The following is an 18,661-nucleotide window of genomic DNA, read 5'->3' as shown; positions in this document are numbered from 1 at the left end:
CTGCCTGTAATCCCAGCACATGGGGAGGCAGTGGCAGGTGGATCTCTTGAGTTTGAAGCCAGCCTGGTCTGCAAAATGAGTCCAGGACAGCCAAGGCTACACAAAGAAACCCTGTCTCAAAAAATCCTGTGCTTTGAATGAACAAGGAAGTTTTTCTTAGGAGATATTACTGTTAATATGTATGATGTAAGTGGTCATTCAGCAAGCTTAGGCAGATCAGATAAAGGAGAGGGTGGCAGAGAATTATTAGTGTAGGCAGAGCTTATTGTGTAATGACTGGTTTAGATTATGCAGAGTAAGAAGCACCAAAGGTGGATGACAAGATTTCTGTCCAAACACTCATTGTGGTTAAATAATGACACCCATTTACTCATGTGACTTCTGTGCAAGGGGTGGGAGCTAATCAGAAAGGACTTCCCAGGTGCAAAGAGTCACTGCTTTGAAAGTCAGAATTAAACACTAGGTAGACTCTATCAACTCTTAAGATAGTATGGACCATTTTTTAAAAGTACAATAATAATAATTTCCTTTGTTTACACATGGTTCATAACCAGATGGTCACTTGGGCAGGTTATCATCAGATTATAATACTGAAATGTGATATAATCTTATTGTTGCTTGTCTTCGTTTATTATGGACCAAGGTGGTGGGAACTTTCTAGAACATGGAGAAATGTTGCCATCAAGTAAGCTGCATAATCACCTTGAATTTTTAAAAAATATTATGTATACAGTGTTCTACCTGCATGTGTGCCTGTGAGGGCACCAGATCTCATTATAGATGGTTATGAGCCACCATGTGGTTGCTGCAAATTAAACTCAGGACCTTTGGAAGACTAGTCAGTGTTCTTAACCTCTGAGCCATCTCTCTAGCCCCCTCATCTTTTTTGTTTTATGTTTGTTTGTTTTTATTTTTTTATTTTTATTTTTTGCTTTTTGAGACAGGGTTTCTCTGTGTAGCCTTGGCTGTCCTGGACTCACTTTATAGACCAGGCTGGCCTGGAACTCAAAGTAATCCGCCTTCCTCTGTCTTCCGAGTGCTGGGATTAAAGGTGTGTGCCACCATGCTAGGCTCACCTTTGAATTTTTAAATGGCAAAGCCTAGTCTCTGAACTAGACTAAGAAATCAGGAGCATTTGTTTCTTAGCCCCACCCCTGTGAATGTGTGCCTGCATGGGTGCTTGAATATGGGGTTCCGGTATACTCTTTGGGCCTCTTACTTAACCTTCTTAGACTTAACCCTTAAACTTCTATTAAATGTGTATTAGTTTCTATGGGTTTTCAAGGCAGTTAAAACAATTCTCTATCTAAAACCTGCAGGTATGTAATAGAATAGTGGTAAAGCCCTAAAATGTCACAAGAAACAGGCAAACTGTTTGGAGGGTGTCAGGATGCTCCTGAGAAGGTAGCTTTTGAATTGGTTTGAGGATGATATTTCCCTTAAAGATAAAAATAAACATATACAGTACCACGCTCATCCCTAAAGGAAAAAAATATAGCCATAGCAGGAATTTTGAGATAAACCATTGGAATGGCGGGGCCAAAGGTGCTCAAGACTTAAAAGGTCTGCTCAGGACATTTTTGGAAAATCATATCTCTCTCTCTCTCTCTCTCTCTCTCTCTCTCTCTCTCTCTCTCTCTCTCTCTCTCTCTCCCTCTCCCCCTCTCCCTCTCCCTCTCCCCCTCTCCCTCTCCCTCTCCCTGTCCGTCTCCCTCTCCCTCTCCCTCTCTCCTTCTCTCCCCCCCCCCCCCCCTCTGGTTTTTCGAGACAAGGTTTCTCTGTGTAACTTTGGCTGTCCTAGATTTGCTTTGTATACCAGGCTGGCCTGAAACTCATAGCAATCCACCTGCCTCTGCCTCTGGAGTGCTAGGATTAAAGGTGTGTGCCACCATGCCTGGCTGGAAAATCATCTCTTAGCTTCCAGTCAAACACTTGCTGTTATTAGTATCTGTGTCACCAGGAGGTTACCAGGCAAAAAAGAGCACCATGATTAAAATTTAAATTGATTCTCCTTTTTATTTTTTTCTAGGTTGGTACAGGTCTTGGGCCAACACTGGAGTTTTATGCACTTGTTTCTCAGGAACTACAGAGAGCTGACTTGGGTCTCTGGAGAGGTGAAGAAGTAACTCTTAGTAATCCAAAAGGTAAGGTGCAGCTGTGAGTCTTGTCAGTCTGTATTACTCGGATGAGGTAAGGGAGCCCTTCCACCTTACACAGTCTGCTGGGGGCCAAGCATGTTCTTTGCCTTTCATTTCTTTCCTGTTTTCTCATTTACCCAATGGGAGGGAAGGACTTGTAGTTCTGGAAGCTGTCGTTTTAGTTTTCTGAATACTAAATTTCCTAAACTTTTTAGTTGCCAGGCTTTATTTTATTTTGATTTGATTTGTTTTGGAAAAATCTAATCTGAAGTTTGGCTTGGCTCATTTTACAGGAAGCCAAGAAGGGACCAAGTATATCCAAAACCTCCAGGGCCTGTTTGCGCTTCCCTTTGGTAGAACAGCCAAGCCAGCTCATATCGCAAAGGTTAAGATGAAGTTTCGCTTTTTAGGAAAATTAATGGCTAAAGCTATCATGGACTTTAGATTGGTAAGTTTAGGATTGCTTGCTTATCTATAACTTTGTACAATGTTCTGGGAAAGTACTGTTGCTGTTTTGACTATGTAGGTGAACTGCTTGAGATTTTTGTTTAAGGTGCCAGTTGCACGTCTGTGGCTAGCACACAGGTAAGGCTGTCCTCTAGTCCATGTAGCATTCCTGTAGTTCCCAGGGCTCAGGGTCAGGCATTAATGGCATTTTTGCTAGAATTCTATTTGATGTTTTTAATTAACAGGAAAGCTATGAACATGTAAGTAAGCTCGTTGAATTTCTGATAGAATGCTGTTGTAAAAATAAACTAGGTGATCGGTATTTATGGAGGTTTGAATATTTCTGGACTTTTATTAGTTTCCTCTTCTCACATCTTCTGAGATACTTTATCACCCACAAATTTACATTCTCTTTAAAGAGGTTTAAACAGTTTATTGGTTAGTTTAGAAGTTTCATTCATTTCAATTTTTTGTTTTAGGTAAGTTCTTCATTTTACCTTTTTTGAGTTTAGAATTATATTGTGATTTTAATTAAAATAAAGTAAAATTCCACTGAGTAACACTTTAGTGTTTCAGAGGTCCTTATATAAAATGCTTTTTATGGATGTTGTATATTCATCACTGGCATTCTTTGTGGTATTGCTTAAATAGGTTCTTTAGCATTCTGAAATGTTGAAAGAGATTTGGGCCCCAATTTGTGGCTCTTGATTTTAAGAAAGACAGAAACAGTTCCTAGATTGCTTTTTCTCTTGGTGAGTATTTTACGTTTTCAAATGACCACCTAAAGTGCCTGTTACAAGCTCTCTGTGAAAAGTATGTTGCATGTTTCCTTTCAGGTGGACCTTCCCCTCGGCCTGCCCTTTTATAAGTGGATGCTACGGCAGGAAACTTCACTGACATCTCATGATTTATTTGACATTGATCCTGTTGTAGCCAGATCAGTATATCACCTTGAAGACATTGTCAGACAGAAGAAAAGACTGGAGCAGGATAAATCCCAGGTAGGTCTGTTAGAGATGTTCAGGGCATCACATCAGTTTGTTCTAGGATTATGAGGCTTGTTAAATGGTTTGTATTTGACCTGGCTAATTTTATATTAATATTTAATTTGTTTTTTATCATTAAAAAATTATTTTTCTTTATGGGTGTTTTGCCTGCATGTGGGTTTTTATGCAACTTTCATTCAGTGCCCTTGGAAGCCAGAGGGGACATCAGATTCTCTGGTCCTTATATTCCCGCCAGTTGCTGGCCTGCCACATGATGCTAGGAACTGAGCCCAGGTCCTCTAAGCAACAAGTACTTTTTAAGCACGGAGCCATCTTTTTATTCCAGCAGTATTTTAGTAGGTGGGAGCTTAATATCCATTGTGTTCATGTGTGCTAGCAAAAGCATGGTTTCAGTGTTCCCACTGTGATCTTTAGTAACAGCAAATGGATGGATGCCTTGATTTCCAAATAAAATATACTTTTAGTGGAAAGTTGTTGGTCGTCGTCCCCCGTTCCCCCCCCCCCCATTTTTTTGGTTTTTTGAGACAGAGCTTCTCTGTGTAGCCTTGGCTGTCTGGGCTGGGATTAAAGGTATGCACCACCATGGCACATTTTTAAGACCACTTGTCTTAAATTTTAGATAAGCCTACCCTCCCATTGAATTCTTCAGAAATGCATTTCTCTGTCTTCTTTCTCCCCACCACAGATTGTGTGCTTGCATTGTAAGTTCATATCACTACACCCAGCTTGGAATTAGATGGAGGCTATGCAGCTCAAGTGTAAACCACTTAAACTAGCATGCGTGAGGTGCTAGGCTCAATACTCAGTATTGTCGATCTAAAAAGATTCATGAATGTCTACTCTGAGGTTTCTGTTTCATCTCACAGATAATCTTTAGTTCTATATCACTACCATCTTTATATATAGATTACCAACTCATTTAGGCTCAATCTATGACCGTGTGTGTATATCAGATATCAGAAGAGAGCAGGTTGTATTTTCTAAAAACGTAACATGGTGCAATAGCTTCTAATTGTGTAGGTTTAGCCAGCTGTCATTTTATAGTTCTTCTAGTTATTTGTACTTAGTGTGTATGTATGGGTGTCTGTAAGTTTATACATGGTGCCTTAAAGAGGCCAGAAGAAAGCCGGCCAGTGGTGGCACACATCTTTAATTCCAGCATTTGGGAAGCAGAAGCAGGTGGATCGCTGAGTTCGAAGCCAGCCTGGTCTACAAAGCGTGTCCAGGACAGTCAGAACTACACAGAGAAATCCTGTCTCTAAAAGTCAAACAATAACAAAACAAAAAAGGCCAGAAGAGGGCATTGGGTCTCCTATAATTGGAGTTAAAGCTAGCTGTGAGTCACCATACAGATGTTAGAGAACGTAGATTCTCTATAAGTTCAGCAAGTGCTAATAATACTGAGCCATCTTTTCAGCCCATTTTAAGATTAGCAAACTAATAAGATTGTCTATCCAAAGGACAGTGTTGCACCTTGATGGTGTAAATTTGTAGAGGCCAGAAGATGATTTGGAAGGGTATTCATTTATTTCCCGTTCCTACTCACCACCCCCATTCCTCAAGGTTCCCAGATACTAATACTTTAAACTTTTATCACATTGGTTTAGCAAATAATGGGAAAGAAAGGAAAGGACATGAAACTCCTTTGTTTCAAATTTTTGTTGTTGTTGTTGTTTTGGTTTGTTTTTTTGTGACATGGTTTCTCTGTGTAGCCTTTGCTGTCCTGGACTCACTTTGTAGACCAGACTGGCCTCGAACTCATAGCGATCCACCTGTGCCACCCCCCTGCTGGGAATAATGGCAAGTTTTGATTGCCCCAGATGTACCCAATCTCCTACAGTCTTGTTTTTATATATATATATATATATTCTCTCTCTCTCTCTCTCTCTCTCTCTCTCTCTCTCTCTCTCTCTCTCTCTCTCTCTCTCGGTGTCCAACTTGACAAATGAGAAATTAAAGACCAATAGATTGAGCAATCTGTTTTGCCGCAGATCCAGGGTGTGTGCGTTCTGGGTCATACTCTTCTGCACATCACACACATTCTTAGGTTCTGTGTGCTCCACTTGATGTTTGCCTCCTTTCCTTCATTCCTGATCTTGTCAATTAAAAAGTATTTAGTGAATCACAGAATCCATACTACAGAAATTGACTTATGCCTTAAACAACTGTGACCCAGAATATGGGAGATGCTGGCATCCTAAAATAAGCCCCTATCCTCCCCTCTCTCTCCTCTTCCTACCCAATGTCTTATATATTCTGTAAACTTGCTATATAGCCAAGGATTACCTTGAGTTTCTGATCATCCTGCCTCTAAATCCCACGTGCTGGAATTAAAGGAGTTGGTCACAGTGCCAAGTACACAGCCAGCTGAGCTATATCCCTGGCCTGCTTACCCCATATTTAATAAAATACAAAAATGGGCACATTTTCCTGGCTCAGATTTGACCTGTTTATTTACAGTGCTAGGGACCATACCTGCTGCTTCTTACCTACTAGGGCAGCATTCCACCACTGAGCTAGACAAACCTAGGCCCTTGACCTGGTAGATTAATTTCTCACAGAATACATGGGAATATGTTAAAGTTAAGTTTGATGTAGTAAGTATATAAGCCAGAAAAACTAACAGTATGTTCTCTTTAAGCATGTCCTGGGTGTACTGCATGTTGCTGATGACTATGTAATCGGCTTAGAAAGTTCAGATCACTTTTGCTTGTGACAGGTTATTGAGAGACAGGCTTGCCGCACACCTTTAATCCCAGCACTCAGGAGGCAGAGGCAGGCCGATCTCTGAGTTCCGAGGCCAGCCTGGTCTACAAAGCAAGTCCAGGACAGCCAAGGCTATTCAGAGAGACCTCTGTCTTGAAAAACCAGGAAAAAAAGTTTGTGTACAAAATTTGGTTTTTGGTTTTTTTGTTTTGTATATTTTTACATGCATTCTTTTATTTTACATTTTTGTTCTCTTCCTTTACCCCACTCCATTGTTAACTTTTTTCCTTCAAGGGTGTGTGTGTGTGTGTGTGTGTGTGTGTGTGTGTGTGTGTGTGTGTGTAAATGTCAACAAACCTCCAGTATTTTTAATGTCTCCGTCCCTTGACTTTTCTCCCATATCCTACTTGCTTGCTCTTCCATAGTCCAGTCCCCTGTCTGCTTTCGTGAAGAACAGTTTGAGAACTTCCTTATGGATCAACACTAATTAGATGTCTTCATTTTCAATAGTACTTATATTTTTGTGTTTGCTATATATTGATCCTTAATGTTTAAAAAAGCATTTTATGTAGACCTTTTTTCAAGGTGTAGGCATTTTAAAAAATACCTTGGGTTTGATGTGACTTGGCTTGGCTTTCTTTGAAGCTCTTTTCCCTTCCCTGTACAAAGGTATGCTATGCTTTGGTACTCAGATGTAAACATTTCCAGGGTGTGCTTTACACTTGAGCCTTGTGGGAGGTGGGGGAGTGTTTATTACCATTACTGTGTAGTGCATTGTTTATATTTATAATTTCCCACATGCATTACTCTTGAGTGTATACTCAGATCCATTGATAACTGGCCTAGAATTCTGAAGTTTGTGTTTATTTTGGACCTTCTCTAGGACATGATTTGAATGTCCTCAAAGGGAGCTATACCTTCTCAGTATAATTTCTCAGCAATCTTGTTTTCTTCTACAAAAAATGATAGGCTCTTGAGGTATTTAAGATTATTTCCTTTGTGATTCCAGTAACTCGTTTAATATGTTGAATATGACCAAAAAGTTTGTTACAGGATTATGTTTTATTTTTGTAAATACAATATACTTTTGCATGAATTTATGTCCAACCCCTCTTGCTGTTTCTCTCCCTTCATTAAAGACCAAAGAGAGTCTACAGTATGCATTGGAAACTCTCACGATGAATGGCTGCTCAGTGGAAGATCTGGGATTGGATTTTACGCTACCAGGGTTTCCCAACATTGAACTGAAGAAAGGAGGAAAGGATATACCAGTCACTATCCACAATTTGGAGGAATATCTAAGAGTATGTATTGTTTTTTTGGTTTTTGGTTTTTTTTTTTTGTTTGTTTTTTGTTTTTTGTTTTCTAGGTCATGGGCTATTGGAGTTTGAGAAGGATGAAAAGAGTTAGGTTTGGTGGAATTTTGTCCCTTAGCTTCTGCCCATGTGGATCTTTGCTAACCTCACACACCATTGGGTACACTTGGAAATCTTTTAAGACTTTGTAACAAGCTTCTGTGTGCTTTGTGGAGAACACACAAATATTTTATGCTAAAACAGTTTTTAAAAACCCTAAGAAGTTACCTTTCTCCACACTTTGAAAATACACGTACAAGTCTAAACATAGGTGAGACTGTGGACTTGGTGGATCACTGACACACAATCCCATTAACCCTTCTACCAAAACCTGTACAGCACGTGAATCAGACACAGTATTTTTAGGATGACCTTCAACATCTTGAGCTGCTCAACTCAAGGGTGACTTGGAAAAGTAATCGTAAAATTTGTCCTTTTTTGCTTTGCAGTGGATTTCCTTAGCTGCTGTTCACCCATTAAAGATTCATGATAGAGCAGCATTGTATAGATGCCTTCTATCTTCCCTCAGATTGGGAGGAGCTCTAGGGCTAAAGGGTTGTATTTTGCATGACTTCGCTCTGTGTAGACAACATGTTTGTGTAAAAGGCTTACCAATTCTTTCTCCATGTCTCACGTAATCTTACATTGACTCATTTTTAAGCTTGTGTGAATTCAGTACATTACACTACATGTTTCTCTTTTAAGAAAAGCTATCAATGATAAAGAGCCATCACTTGTTTCCCTCTGCCTTTGTTTTAAGCCAGCTGGCTTGGGAGCTTGCTTTTAAAACACACATACCTACATTTTACATGTTTGTTGTGTGTTTACAATTCAAGACCCTCATTTGCTAAATGTAGGAGAAACTATTTTCTGTTGCACTCAAAAAGTAAATCACAAACCGTGTCTTTCCATTTATCAGTGTTTAAAAGTTTGGATTTATTCCTGATAGGGCTAAAAAAGAAGATTGGATTCGAACTAGAATACTCATTTCAGAACCTTGAGCTCATATTAACTTATATGAAATTTTAGAGCTCTAAAAACTCCAGCTCTAGTTTCCTTGTCTTCCTTTAAAAAGAAGATAATATTAAAGATTGTCGGCTTCCCAGCAGTTCTGTGACTCGTAAGAAATTCCTTTTAATAACTAATCAAGCTGTCTTCCCATATTACCTGTTTCTTAGACTGTGTTTGCAAAAGCTGTTTTTCCAGCTTATTAATGAATAATACATTCACATTCTTGATTTTCTAAAAAATACTTTATAATTGCTAGTGGTTTCATCTTACCTGAATATTCCCTGTACCAATAGATTAACAAGGGCCACTGGTTAGTTTAGAGCTGCTTTGTCTTGTCCTTAACTTTTCTCCTGCATGTCCAGGCCATATCTGTTTTTAAGAGGTGCACTGCAGGTGGTGGTTCTCAGGACTTGACAGGATTTATGAGTCAACACTCAACATTAAAGATGTGGACAGCTGCTAATTAAGGATCTTGAGATGTTAATCTTTAATTTCAATAACATTTTAACCTCTTGAGACATTGCCTGTGGCTTCTGATAAGGCAGTGTGATTCTCTTCTGGAGGCGAGGTTTTCTATGAATAAAGTTTTAAAAGCCAATGTAAAAATGCAGTGGTACTTTTAACATTGTCTTAATGGCCAATCCTCAACTTACTGGCCTCTTACTAATTTTCTTAGTTTTCTATGAGTTAGCCCAAAGATTTAATAACTTTCTCTCCTTCCCTCCCTCCCTCCCTCCCTCCCTCCCTTTCCCCCCTCTACTTCTTTCTTCTTTCTTTCTCTTTTTTCTTTTCTTCTTTTTGAGACGATGTTTTTTCTGTATCCTGCCTCTCTAAAACACTTCTATAGACCATCCTGGCCTCGAACTCAGAGACCTCCCTCCCTCTGCTTCCCAAGTGCTGGGATTAAGCCACCACCTGGCTTAATAATTTTTTAATTTTAGTTTTAAAAGTGATTATAGAAATCATTTATTGCGCCTTGTCACATAATAAATAGTAAATAGATTTGGGATCTTGTTGGAGTTTTAAAAATGACCTCTTTTTGCAGTTGGTGATATTCTGGGCACTAAATGAAGGTGTTTGTCGGCAGTTTGACTCATTCAGAGATGGATTTGAATCAGTCTTCCCACTCAGCCATCTTCAGTACTTCTACCCAGAAGAGGTGAGCAGTGCATCTAAATAACAGGTGGGGTGGGATAGGGTGGAGTAAAGGCTTGGAGTTTGGGGAAGGCTAAGGAAATTTCTGATTAAGAAGGTTTGTTAAGTAAGTTTTTCTAGAGAGGGGAGATAGGCTCTTTGTGTAAAAGTAAAGTATAACAGCAGCATTCTAGCCCAGACTATGGCCATGCTGCTCAGTGTGAAGGGGACTTGAAGCCAGGGGTTGCACCCTGGAAGCTGTGCTCTTAGACAGCTGCTGTCACCCAAGCATGCAGATATTTCTTACTAATTCTTTACTCTTACCAAAAAGCTGGATCAGCTTCTGTGCGGCAGTAAAGCAGACACTTGGGATGCAAAGACATTGATGGAATGCTGTAGGCCTGATCATGGCTATACTCACGATAGGTAAGTGTGGGTGCTACAGTTCTTTTCGTTAATAGTTAGGGACCAACCAACCAAAGCTTGTGGAAATTATTTTTCTAAAATTTTGTATTATTAATGTTGTTCCCTATTGAATTTTAGCTATCACAAAAAATAAGCTCTTAAAGTGTGTTGTAATAAGAGTTCATATGTAATCATATCTGAAAGTTGATGTCATATCAGTGATTATAAGTGAGGTCAGGTATATTGACAATTGTATTTTAACATAAAATAATTTTCTTCTACTTTTTTGTTTTAGTCGGGCTGTGAAGTTCTTGTTTGAGATTCTCAGTAGCTTTGACAATGAGCAGCAGAGGTTGTTTCTCCAGTTTGTGACTGGTAGCCCACGACTGCCAGTTGGAGGTGGGTAATGTCTCTGTTTAGCCTTTATCGTGAGTGAAACATTACTTGTTTTTGGAGACAGTCCATTACTTGGGGTACAGTATCTGTTAGTTATTCCAATACCAGTATGTATGTGAGCTGCCTATATCTGTTTAGGAGTATGTGAAGAAATAATACTATTGTTTTTAACTTATCAGTATTACCAGGATGATCAATAGGCCAAGCTAGCAATCAATTAAGACACAGACACTTGTTATATTTTAAGATAGCCTTAGTTAACCTGGGGCAGGGCAGACATTAATCCTCTAAACTACTTCCCATAGTGGTGCAGGTATGTGATACCTGCCCCAATCCCATATCATCTGTTTCCAATAAATTCTATCAAGCTACCTCCCAGTCATAATCCCAAATACTTGGTAATGTTTTTCATCTGGGCCAGATTTTCCATCCATGTCGGCCATGTGCTTCTCCTCCATCTAACCCATTGGTGGCCTTCTACTCCTCTCAGGACCCTCTTCTTCCTCCTCCTGGCAGTCTTTTTTCTTCCCAGGATTCCCCTCCCTCCCTCACGCCCCCCGCCCCCAGTCTCTCTCCCTCCCCCTCTACCCCCTCCCTTTACCTCTCCCCAAGTCCCACCTATCTCCTGCCCTGCCCAAGTAGGATGGCTTTTTATTAATGAAAACATAGATCACAGAGACAGCAAGCAATAATTAGCATCAAAACACATCAGACTATACCCCAACATAATACTGGCAAGGAATTCAGGGGCTGCCTTAAACTTAATACCATTGCTATCCGACAGTAATGTTCTTTAGGGGTGTGCATATTTTAAATTCTTAGTTGAAATGACGAAGAATAGGTTCTAAAAATAAGTTGAATGAATCTGCTTTTGTTTTCAACTTTAAAAGAATTAATCAACTTTCTGGAACTTTGTCTCTTAATCAGGATTCCGGAGTTTAAATCCACCTCTGACAATTGTACGGAAGACATTTGAATCAACAGAAAATCCAGATGACTTCTTACCCTCTGTAATGACTTGTGTGAACTATCTTAAGTTGCCGGACTACTCGAGCATTGAGATAATGCGTGACAAACTGTTGATAGCAGCAAGAGAAGGCCAACAGTCTTTTCATCTTTCCTGATCACAACAGGAAATCAGTGTCTGCCTGTTACAGCAAAAGAAAAAAAAATCATGATTTCTTTTCTATGTGTCATCTGAGTCAAGGAAACATGTTCCTCCCTCTTGTTGTAGGAAAACAGCTTGCAGATTATAATTCATAATGGCCCCGTGGACTTAAAGTGATCAGGCCCTAAAGCGTTGTTGTGATGAGGTTTCTTTAGCAAGTTCTTGTTTAAATTATCATTTATTTGATGAGTGAAGTTTTTAACTTGCTTTGCTGTGTGAAATTTCAAAGGGATGTTTTTTCAGGCTGGAACAATAAATGTCGCTGTGCAGTTTAATTCTGGGCTGTGTGTATCCATCTAGCCAAGTCTGCAGTTTGTTTCTTCCAAAGACAACTCTTGTACATAAGTACAGACATTAAACTTACGTGTATTTGACAACTCTAGTTTAGTTAAATGGGTTCTGTGTGCTTTCCACCTCTCTCTAATTTTCTTTTCCCCAATTCATTGCTGCCTGTGCAGTTGATACAGGTTTGGTGTTTTTTGTTGTTATTTTTATTTGTTTTTAAATACAACACACACAGTTGAGATATTTTCATTAGCCCTGGGCCTTGTCATCCTGTGCTCTTTCAAATTAAGATACAATTTAAAGTTCATTGAATTGAGATATATTCTCACTATAATTCAGCTTTTGTAACCAGGTAGGTAGGCTTTTCTTAGAGCTTAGTTTTAAAAGAGTTACAGTGCACTCCTGGCTTTTTGCCAAGTGACATACTAGGTCTGTTTACATGATGTTTCCATTGTCCTCTGGGAAGGAGGAAGGGAAGCTCATTCATTTTTCTGTGTAGGTTAAAAGGTCCACAGCTTGGGCTGGCCAGTATTTATTCTATGGCCAGACCATTTTAAATTGGTGTAAAGTTTTAAATAAATTAGTTTTTATTCTGTATTGGAGTTTCAAATATTATTTTTCCCTCCCTTATAAGTTTCTGTTTTCAGTCTTTATTTCACTCTTGTCTTCTGCCAGCGTTTAATTGCAGACAAACTATTCAGCCTTTGTCTCCATACAGATCAAAGTACCTGTAAGCAATGCTGTCCATTTGTTTGTGTGCTCATTTCTCAGATCTGCAATAATCCATCAGGCTAATGTTTTTACCTAAAAATAAAATAAGTTTGCTTCACCATTTTTGTTTATAGTTCTGTGCTCTTACACATGCCTACCTGTCTAAGATAAGTGGTTACATTGCAGTGCAAGTAAGTCGTCCTGTGGCCACAAGTCAAGCTGTGGCGGGTCTTGCTGTTTACAGCTTCTTGAAGAACATAATGTGGAAAGAAAATGGAAGCAGATCTGTTTTTTTTCCTAAGGCTCAAATGAAGACTTAATACATTTGAACTCTTGATTTCATCTCCTTCAAAATGAGATGCACCTTAAAAAAAAAAAAAAAAAAAAAAAGACTGAACTTTGAAGAAACTTAATTTGTACTGACTCTATCTTGACATAGAGCCTTCTTTATCCCATTGCCCAAAAGGAAGGTAGTGGCTTAGTTTACTCCTGTATCTGTCATTCTACACTGATCTTGCCTTATGTGGAAACACCCTCTGCTGACAGAAATGTCTTGACAGTTTGCCCAGTCAGTGGGGAGGAGTTGGGGCCAGGAGGTCTCTGCTCACAGAAGCTTATAAATGAGCAGTGTTACCTGGAGGGATTTGAGCTCTGCACCTTCACCCTGATGGTCGGTCATAAGATCTGTGCCCCTTTGTCTCCAGTTCTGTTGTTTTACAAACTGAGCACAAAGATTTTTGTGTGAACATAGCATTTTGTTCCTCACTTTTTAAAAGATCTGTTAAAATGTAGACATCTGTATAAAACAAAGTGATGTTTCATATTAAAAAAAATATGTATTTGCATTTTACACATGTGGTGCTGGCAGATTTGGCTTCATTGATTCCTTGCATCTATTGAATGATTATAATGGTTTTGAACGGAATATTTTAGAGCCCACAGTCATTGAAAAGCTTTTCATCATCAACTCAAATGTTTGTTCAATACATGAGACCTGTAGTTAATGGAGTCAGGAAGACCACGTTTTAAAGCACCCTCAGCAAAGGCCTTAATTTTGCACACTAAGGGAATGTTCACTTGGCTTGCTGTGCTCCGGTCGTCTTTCTAATGGTTTGATTCAGGGACCTACCAAGTGTTGTTGGCATACTTTAAAACATACACAGTCACTCCAGTATGTTGTCAGAATATTCACCTCTTCCTTGTCCCAGGAGAGTAGACTACATTCCAGGTCTAGGTGGCATGGCAGTAGATGCCATGGCCAAGCCCAGCAGAAGCATTTAATGTAGCTACCAGCACTGGGAAAGCAGTTAGGAGTTCTGCTAAGTTTGGTTGTTCTCATGAGGTATGCCTAGCTTGACAAGGAGTGGTGTAGATGGCCTCTGGTTCAAGAGTGACTTCCTTGGGCATCTTACGCACGAAGGCCAAAGACCAGAGACCAGTTTCCTCATCTCACAGGCAGATTGTCCCTATCCCTTCTAGGGATCCTCCTGTCTATACACTATACAACCCCCCAGCACTATACAACCATGCCTAGGTTTGGTTTTTGTTTGCTTGTTTTTTAATGTGGATGGTGGTGACCCAATAGGTCCTTGATGCTTGTTGCTTGAGCACTGAACCCCACTGAGCCATCTCTGTAGCCATCACCAGCAGATTGAGTGGTCTCTCAAGTTCATCTTGTTCTGAAATTTTTCATTTCTTGCCAATAAGTACAAGTTCAGGAAACAGGAAAGGCCACCATTATTCCAAGAAGCAAGTATCTTGTTGGGAAGAAATACATAGTCTTTTCTTTCGGGTTCTTGTTGTTCCACTAATAGGAATGGTCTTCATTTCTTTTACACTTTGGTTTTCTGACCCATTTTGTTTTGTTTCCCATGTTGTAATAAGAATGTTGTGTTGAATTGTCACGCTCTGTATGATTTTTGAGAAGTATTACACAGGTGTTGGGATTGACACTGCAGTAGCTGGCACCCACAGTAAAGAGTAACCTAATGACAGGCTGCTGGGAAGTCTGTGTTACCCGGACAAGTAGTAACCCAGGCAACTCATAGGTTGAAAAATTGGCATTTGCCAAGAAGTTCAAATGAACAATTATTAGTGCAGGAAGAAATTTCTTGACATTTACAGACTTGATCTGTATCAAGGAGACATTCTTCAATAATGGGAGAGGGAGTTTTATTTTTACAAGCGGACTCATGACCAAGCTGATAAGCAACTGTTGATCTCTGTAAAGTGTTTTCTTTCTCTTTTGGTCTGAAACATTTATATGAACTGCTGGAATATTGGAACTTCAGACTACAAATGTATATGTAAACTTGCATCCATGCCCTGACTTCCTGACTATATTTTTAATAAACAGCATTATCCTTCGTGGTTAGTTTTGTTACATTACAACCAGAGGGTGTTTGCTAAGGTGGTGTGTGGATGGTTTTCTGGAAAGCTGCTTCTGGTAAGAAGCAGTAATGATCTTAACAATATTGGGGACAGGTTGCCTAGGACACTAGGAGACTGCCTCCTGGCCAAGCAAGATGTTCACTGGTTTTTGGTTTTTTTATTTTGTTTTGTTTTGTTTTTGAGACAGGGTTTCTCTGTGTAGCCTTGGCTGTCCTGGACTCACTTTGTAGACCAGGCTGGCCTCGAACTCACAGCGATCCACCTGCCTCTGCCTCTGCCTCCCGAGTGCTGGGATTAAAGGCGTGCGCCACCATGCCCGGCAAGATGTTCACTGTTAAGGGATTCCTGTGCATTGGTGAGGCCTTTGTGTCTTTTACAGTTGTTGGAAGACACTCAAGTGTACAGAGACTCTATAATAGAGTCTTCTGATGGGAAATGCCCTGAAGTCACTGCTTCGCTGTCATGGCTAGCTGTCCTGCCCACAACAGTGTCCACAGTCTACCTCTGAAAAAATAAGTAATCTGGGCCAGCAAAACAGATGTATTGTCTTGATATTACTGCCTGAAGTGGGCAGAGAGAGAAGCACTTTTTCCTTTACAAAGGCTGTCCCAGCTGAAAGGTGCTGCCAGAAAAGTTTGTAACGTGAAGCTGTATTTCCAACTCTGTTGGGGGCTGTGGAGCAGCACCTTGGAGTGGTTCTGGGAATTGGTATCTGCATATTAATGGATTTCATAGATGATGTTTTAGGTTTTTTAGTTCTGTGTATGTATGTGTATGGGTTTGTACTCATGCATTGTAGGTGTCCACAGAAGCCAGAGTTGTCAGATTTCCCTGGAACTGGAGTTAATAGGTGATGGTGAGCTGCATCATGTGAATGCTAGGATCCTAACTTGGGTCCTCTGCAAGAGCAGTTTGTGCTCTTCAGTCTCTCCAGTACTGACCTTTTAAATCTTAACGGCAGGTTGTTGGGCCGATATTCAATGGAGAGCACAATGTCGCTCTTGAAATCACTGTACTTAAGTGTGCCAGGTGGAGGGTATGGTATGGACAGCCTTGCAGTTCTCATCAACTTGTTTTAGCCGGGTATATAATTTGAGGTGTTCTAGTTCCCTGTGTTACTTCTCCCAATTTATGTAAAGCTGGGAGGGCAGTGCTGATTGAGTGATTCTGCAAGTTTTATCCTCAAAAGTTTGTCATGGGACTAAAGCCGATAGATGAGGTCAAATTAAATGGGCTAATTACGCCGTACTCTGAAGGATCCAGTGGGGAGTCCATTATCCTTTCTAGCTGTTCTTTGCCTAGTATGTGGTCACTACAGTCTTCCTGGCCATAATCCTCTTCCCCTTAAATAGTTTTCTCAACATTTTGACAAAATTCCTGATCAAAGCAACTTAGGAAGGAAAGGAGGATTTATTTCTGGTTCATGTTTTAAGAGCAATAGCCCACCTTGGTGGTGTGGCATGGTAGCAAGAGCATGTCCTGTTGCATCCACAGGAAGAAGAGAGATGCTGGTACCTAGTTCACGTTCATTCTGTCTAGCTCATGGAATAGAGCTGTCCACAGGAAAGGTGGGTCTTCCCTCCTCAGTAAAACCTTTCTGGAAGCACCCTCAGAAATAGGTATACCCTTAGGGCTTCCATGGTGATCCCAGACCTCATCAAGTTGATAAGGTTAATCTCCACTTCTGTGTGCTGTGTTCACAAGGACAGGTGTGATTGAATTTAAGGCCCACTTAAATATAATTGGTCAGCTTTGAGGTCTTAGATTTGTCATCTGTGGTAACATCTCCAAGTCCTGACAGCTGTCTTGGATACACCACTCCCCGTACCCATGGCATAGACAAGGTTCAAGAGGATGAGACTCAGAAGCCTCCTATGCTCCTTGACTCCTCCCACTTCTAAGGTTGCTTCCCCCCACCCCGCAAGATAGGGTTTCTCTGTGTAGCAGCTCTAGCTATCCTGGAACTCTGTAGACCAGGCTGAACTCATAAGTGCTGGGATTAAAGATGTGTGCCACCACCACCCAGCGTTAAGGTTGCATTTTTAAGCACCATAATGTAGTCCCTCGGAGTTTCCCAAACTGGGTCCATATCGGTCTGAAGGTTAGGTGACAGAAATAAGGTGGAGCAGTTTAAGCAAGTGCAAGTGCAAGCCTCAGTGGAAAAGCTTTCACATCAGGCTTGAGTACGTGAGTCAAGTACCAGATGCCGTGATCTCTATATATAATACTAACGGATTAATGTTCAATTGTTTTTCCACAGTTCTTGGCTTATGTGGTTGGAAATATTCTTTTGAATTCCTAACATGTAGTTAGCATAAAAGTGTATTAAATGATTGATTTTTTTCACATTCCCTAAATGTCACTTTCTTGCTGTACATATAGCTGGGTATAATGGCGTATTCTTATTTTGTTTTTTTGCTTGTTTGTTTTGTTTTTTGAGACAGGGTCTCTCTGTGTAGCCTTGCCTGTCCTGGCCTTGCATTGTAGACCACGCTGGCCTTGAACTCACAGCAATCCACCTGCCTCTGCCTCCCGCATGCTGGGATTAAAGGTGTGCACCACCACACCCAGCATGGCGTATTCTTATAATCCTAGTGTTAAGGAGGCTAAGGTAGGAGGTTTTCAAGTTTGAGGCCAATCTGAGTTATCCAGCAAGGACCTATGTCAAAATAAGCAGTGCTCTATAAATGACAACACTGTAGTTTTAAAGCTTATATATTGACATCAGACTTACATTAGGGTACTTCTGCTTTCCAAAGGTTGGCAGCAGCTAAGAGTGCTTGCTGAGCATGCACGAGGGTCAGAGTTGGATCCCAACACCCACGTTAAACACCAGACATCCTCCTGCACATGCCTGGAACTCCAGCTTTGAGAAAGTTTGACACAGGAGAGTCCCTGGGACTTGCTGGCCCCTGGTACTGGAATTACTTGCTTGTGAACCTCCACGTGGGTTCTGGGAACCTGGCTCCTCTGCCAGAGCAGTGAGAGTTCTTAATGGCTGAGCATGTCTCAGCCCCTTCTTGAAAGTTTCTTGGCAGGGAATTGAGGACAGATGAAGGTGGTGCTGACAGAGAGTGGGGAGGGAGGGAGGCAGGAACATGCTACTTCCATGGCCTGAGGGGTCTGCTTAATATTTGAGAAGCCTATTTAAATATTCAGAGATACTTCTCTGTGGCTGTGAATCACTTAAAAACAAAACCAGAGAGAAGCTATTCTGTTAAAGGGTTTGGTTACAGTTGGAGTTTCAAGTTAATGACATGAAGTGGGTTGGCTAGGTCTAGGTCTTGTTCTCCCTTCTGGTCACATCAGTTCTGAATGTCTAATCGTTCTCAGGTAGAGTTTGACTTACCCTGGCTTGTCTGCTTTCTCCAGTGGCTTCTACAATTGGTAGAATGGGGGCTGCCTCCCAGTTGCTCTAATTTGATTGTCAAAAGGGTGTGGAAGTGTGTGGAGCAGATGTGCATTGGATAGTCCTCTGAGTGCTGTCACTTGGAGCTACCAGAGTCT

At 40.6% G+C, this 18,661-nt stretch overlaps 1 protein-coding gene across 19 annotated transcripts in view; it reads left to right on the top strand.

Annotated features, from left to right (window-relative positions):
- TRIP12 (thyroid hormone receptor interactor 12) overlaps positions 1–12,884 on the top strand; it is a 122,082-nt gene extending 109,198 nt beyond the window's left edge. For all 19 annotated transcript variants that reach the window (XM_084779152.1, XM_084779154.1, XM_084779150.1 and 16 more), the window contains 8 exons: positions 2,030–2,144; positions 2,432–2,586; positions 3,422–3,586; positions 7,438–7,602; positions 9,710–9,823; positions 10,130–10,224; positions 10,499–10,602; positions 11,527–12,884. In XM_084779152.1, the coding sequence (XP_084635278.1) occupies positions 2,030–2,144; positions 2,432–2,586; positions 3,422–3,586; positions 7,438–7,602; positions 9,710–9,823; positions 10,130–10,224; positions 10,499–10,602; positions 11,527–11,723 (1,110 nt within the window). In that variant the 3' untranslated portion in view covers positions 11,724–12,884. The remainder of the gene's footprint in view (positions 1–2,029; positions 2,145–2,431; positions 2,587–3,421; positions 3,587–7,437; positions 7,603–9,709; positions 9,824–10,129; positions 10,225–10,498; positions 10,603–11,526) is intronic.
- The last annotated feature ends 5,777 nt before the right edge of the window (positions 12,885–18,661 follow it).

Source organism: Acomys minous (genome assembly GCF_964271855.1).
Source record: "Acomys minous genome assembly, chromosome: 4".
Classification (NCBI taxonomy): domain Eukaryota; kingdom Metazoa; phylum Chordata; class Mammalia; order Rodentia; family Muridae; genus Acomys; species Acomys minous.
The sequence above is the reverse complement of the archived record's forward strand: the minus strand, read 5'-3'. Positions and strand labels throughout refer to the sequence as shown.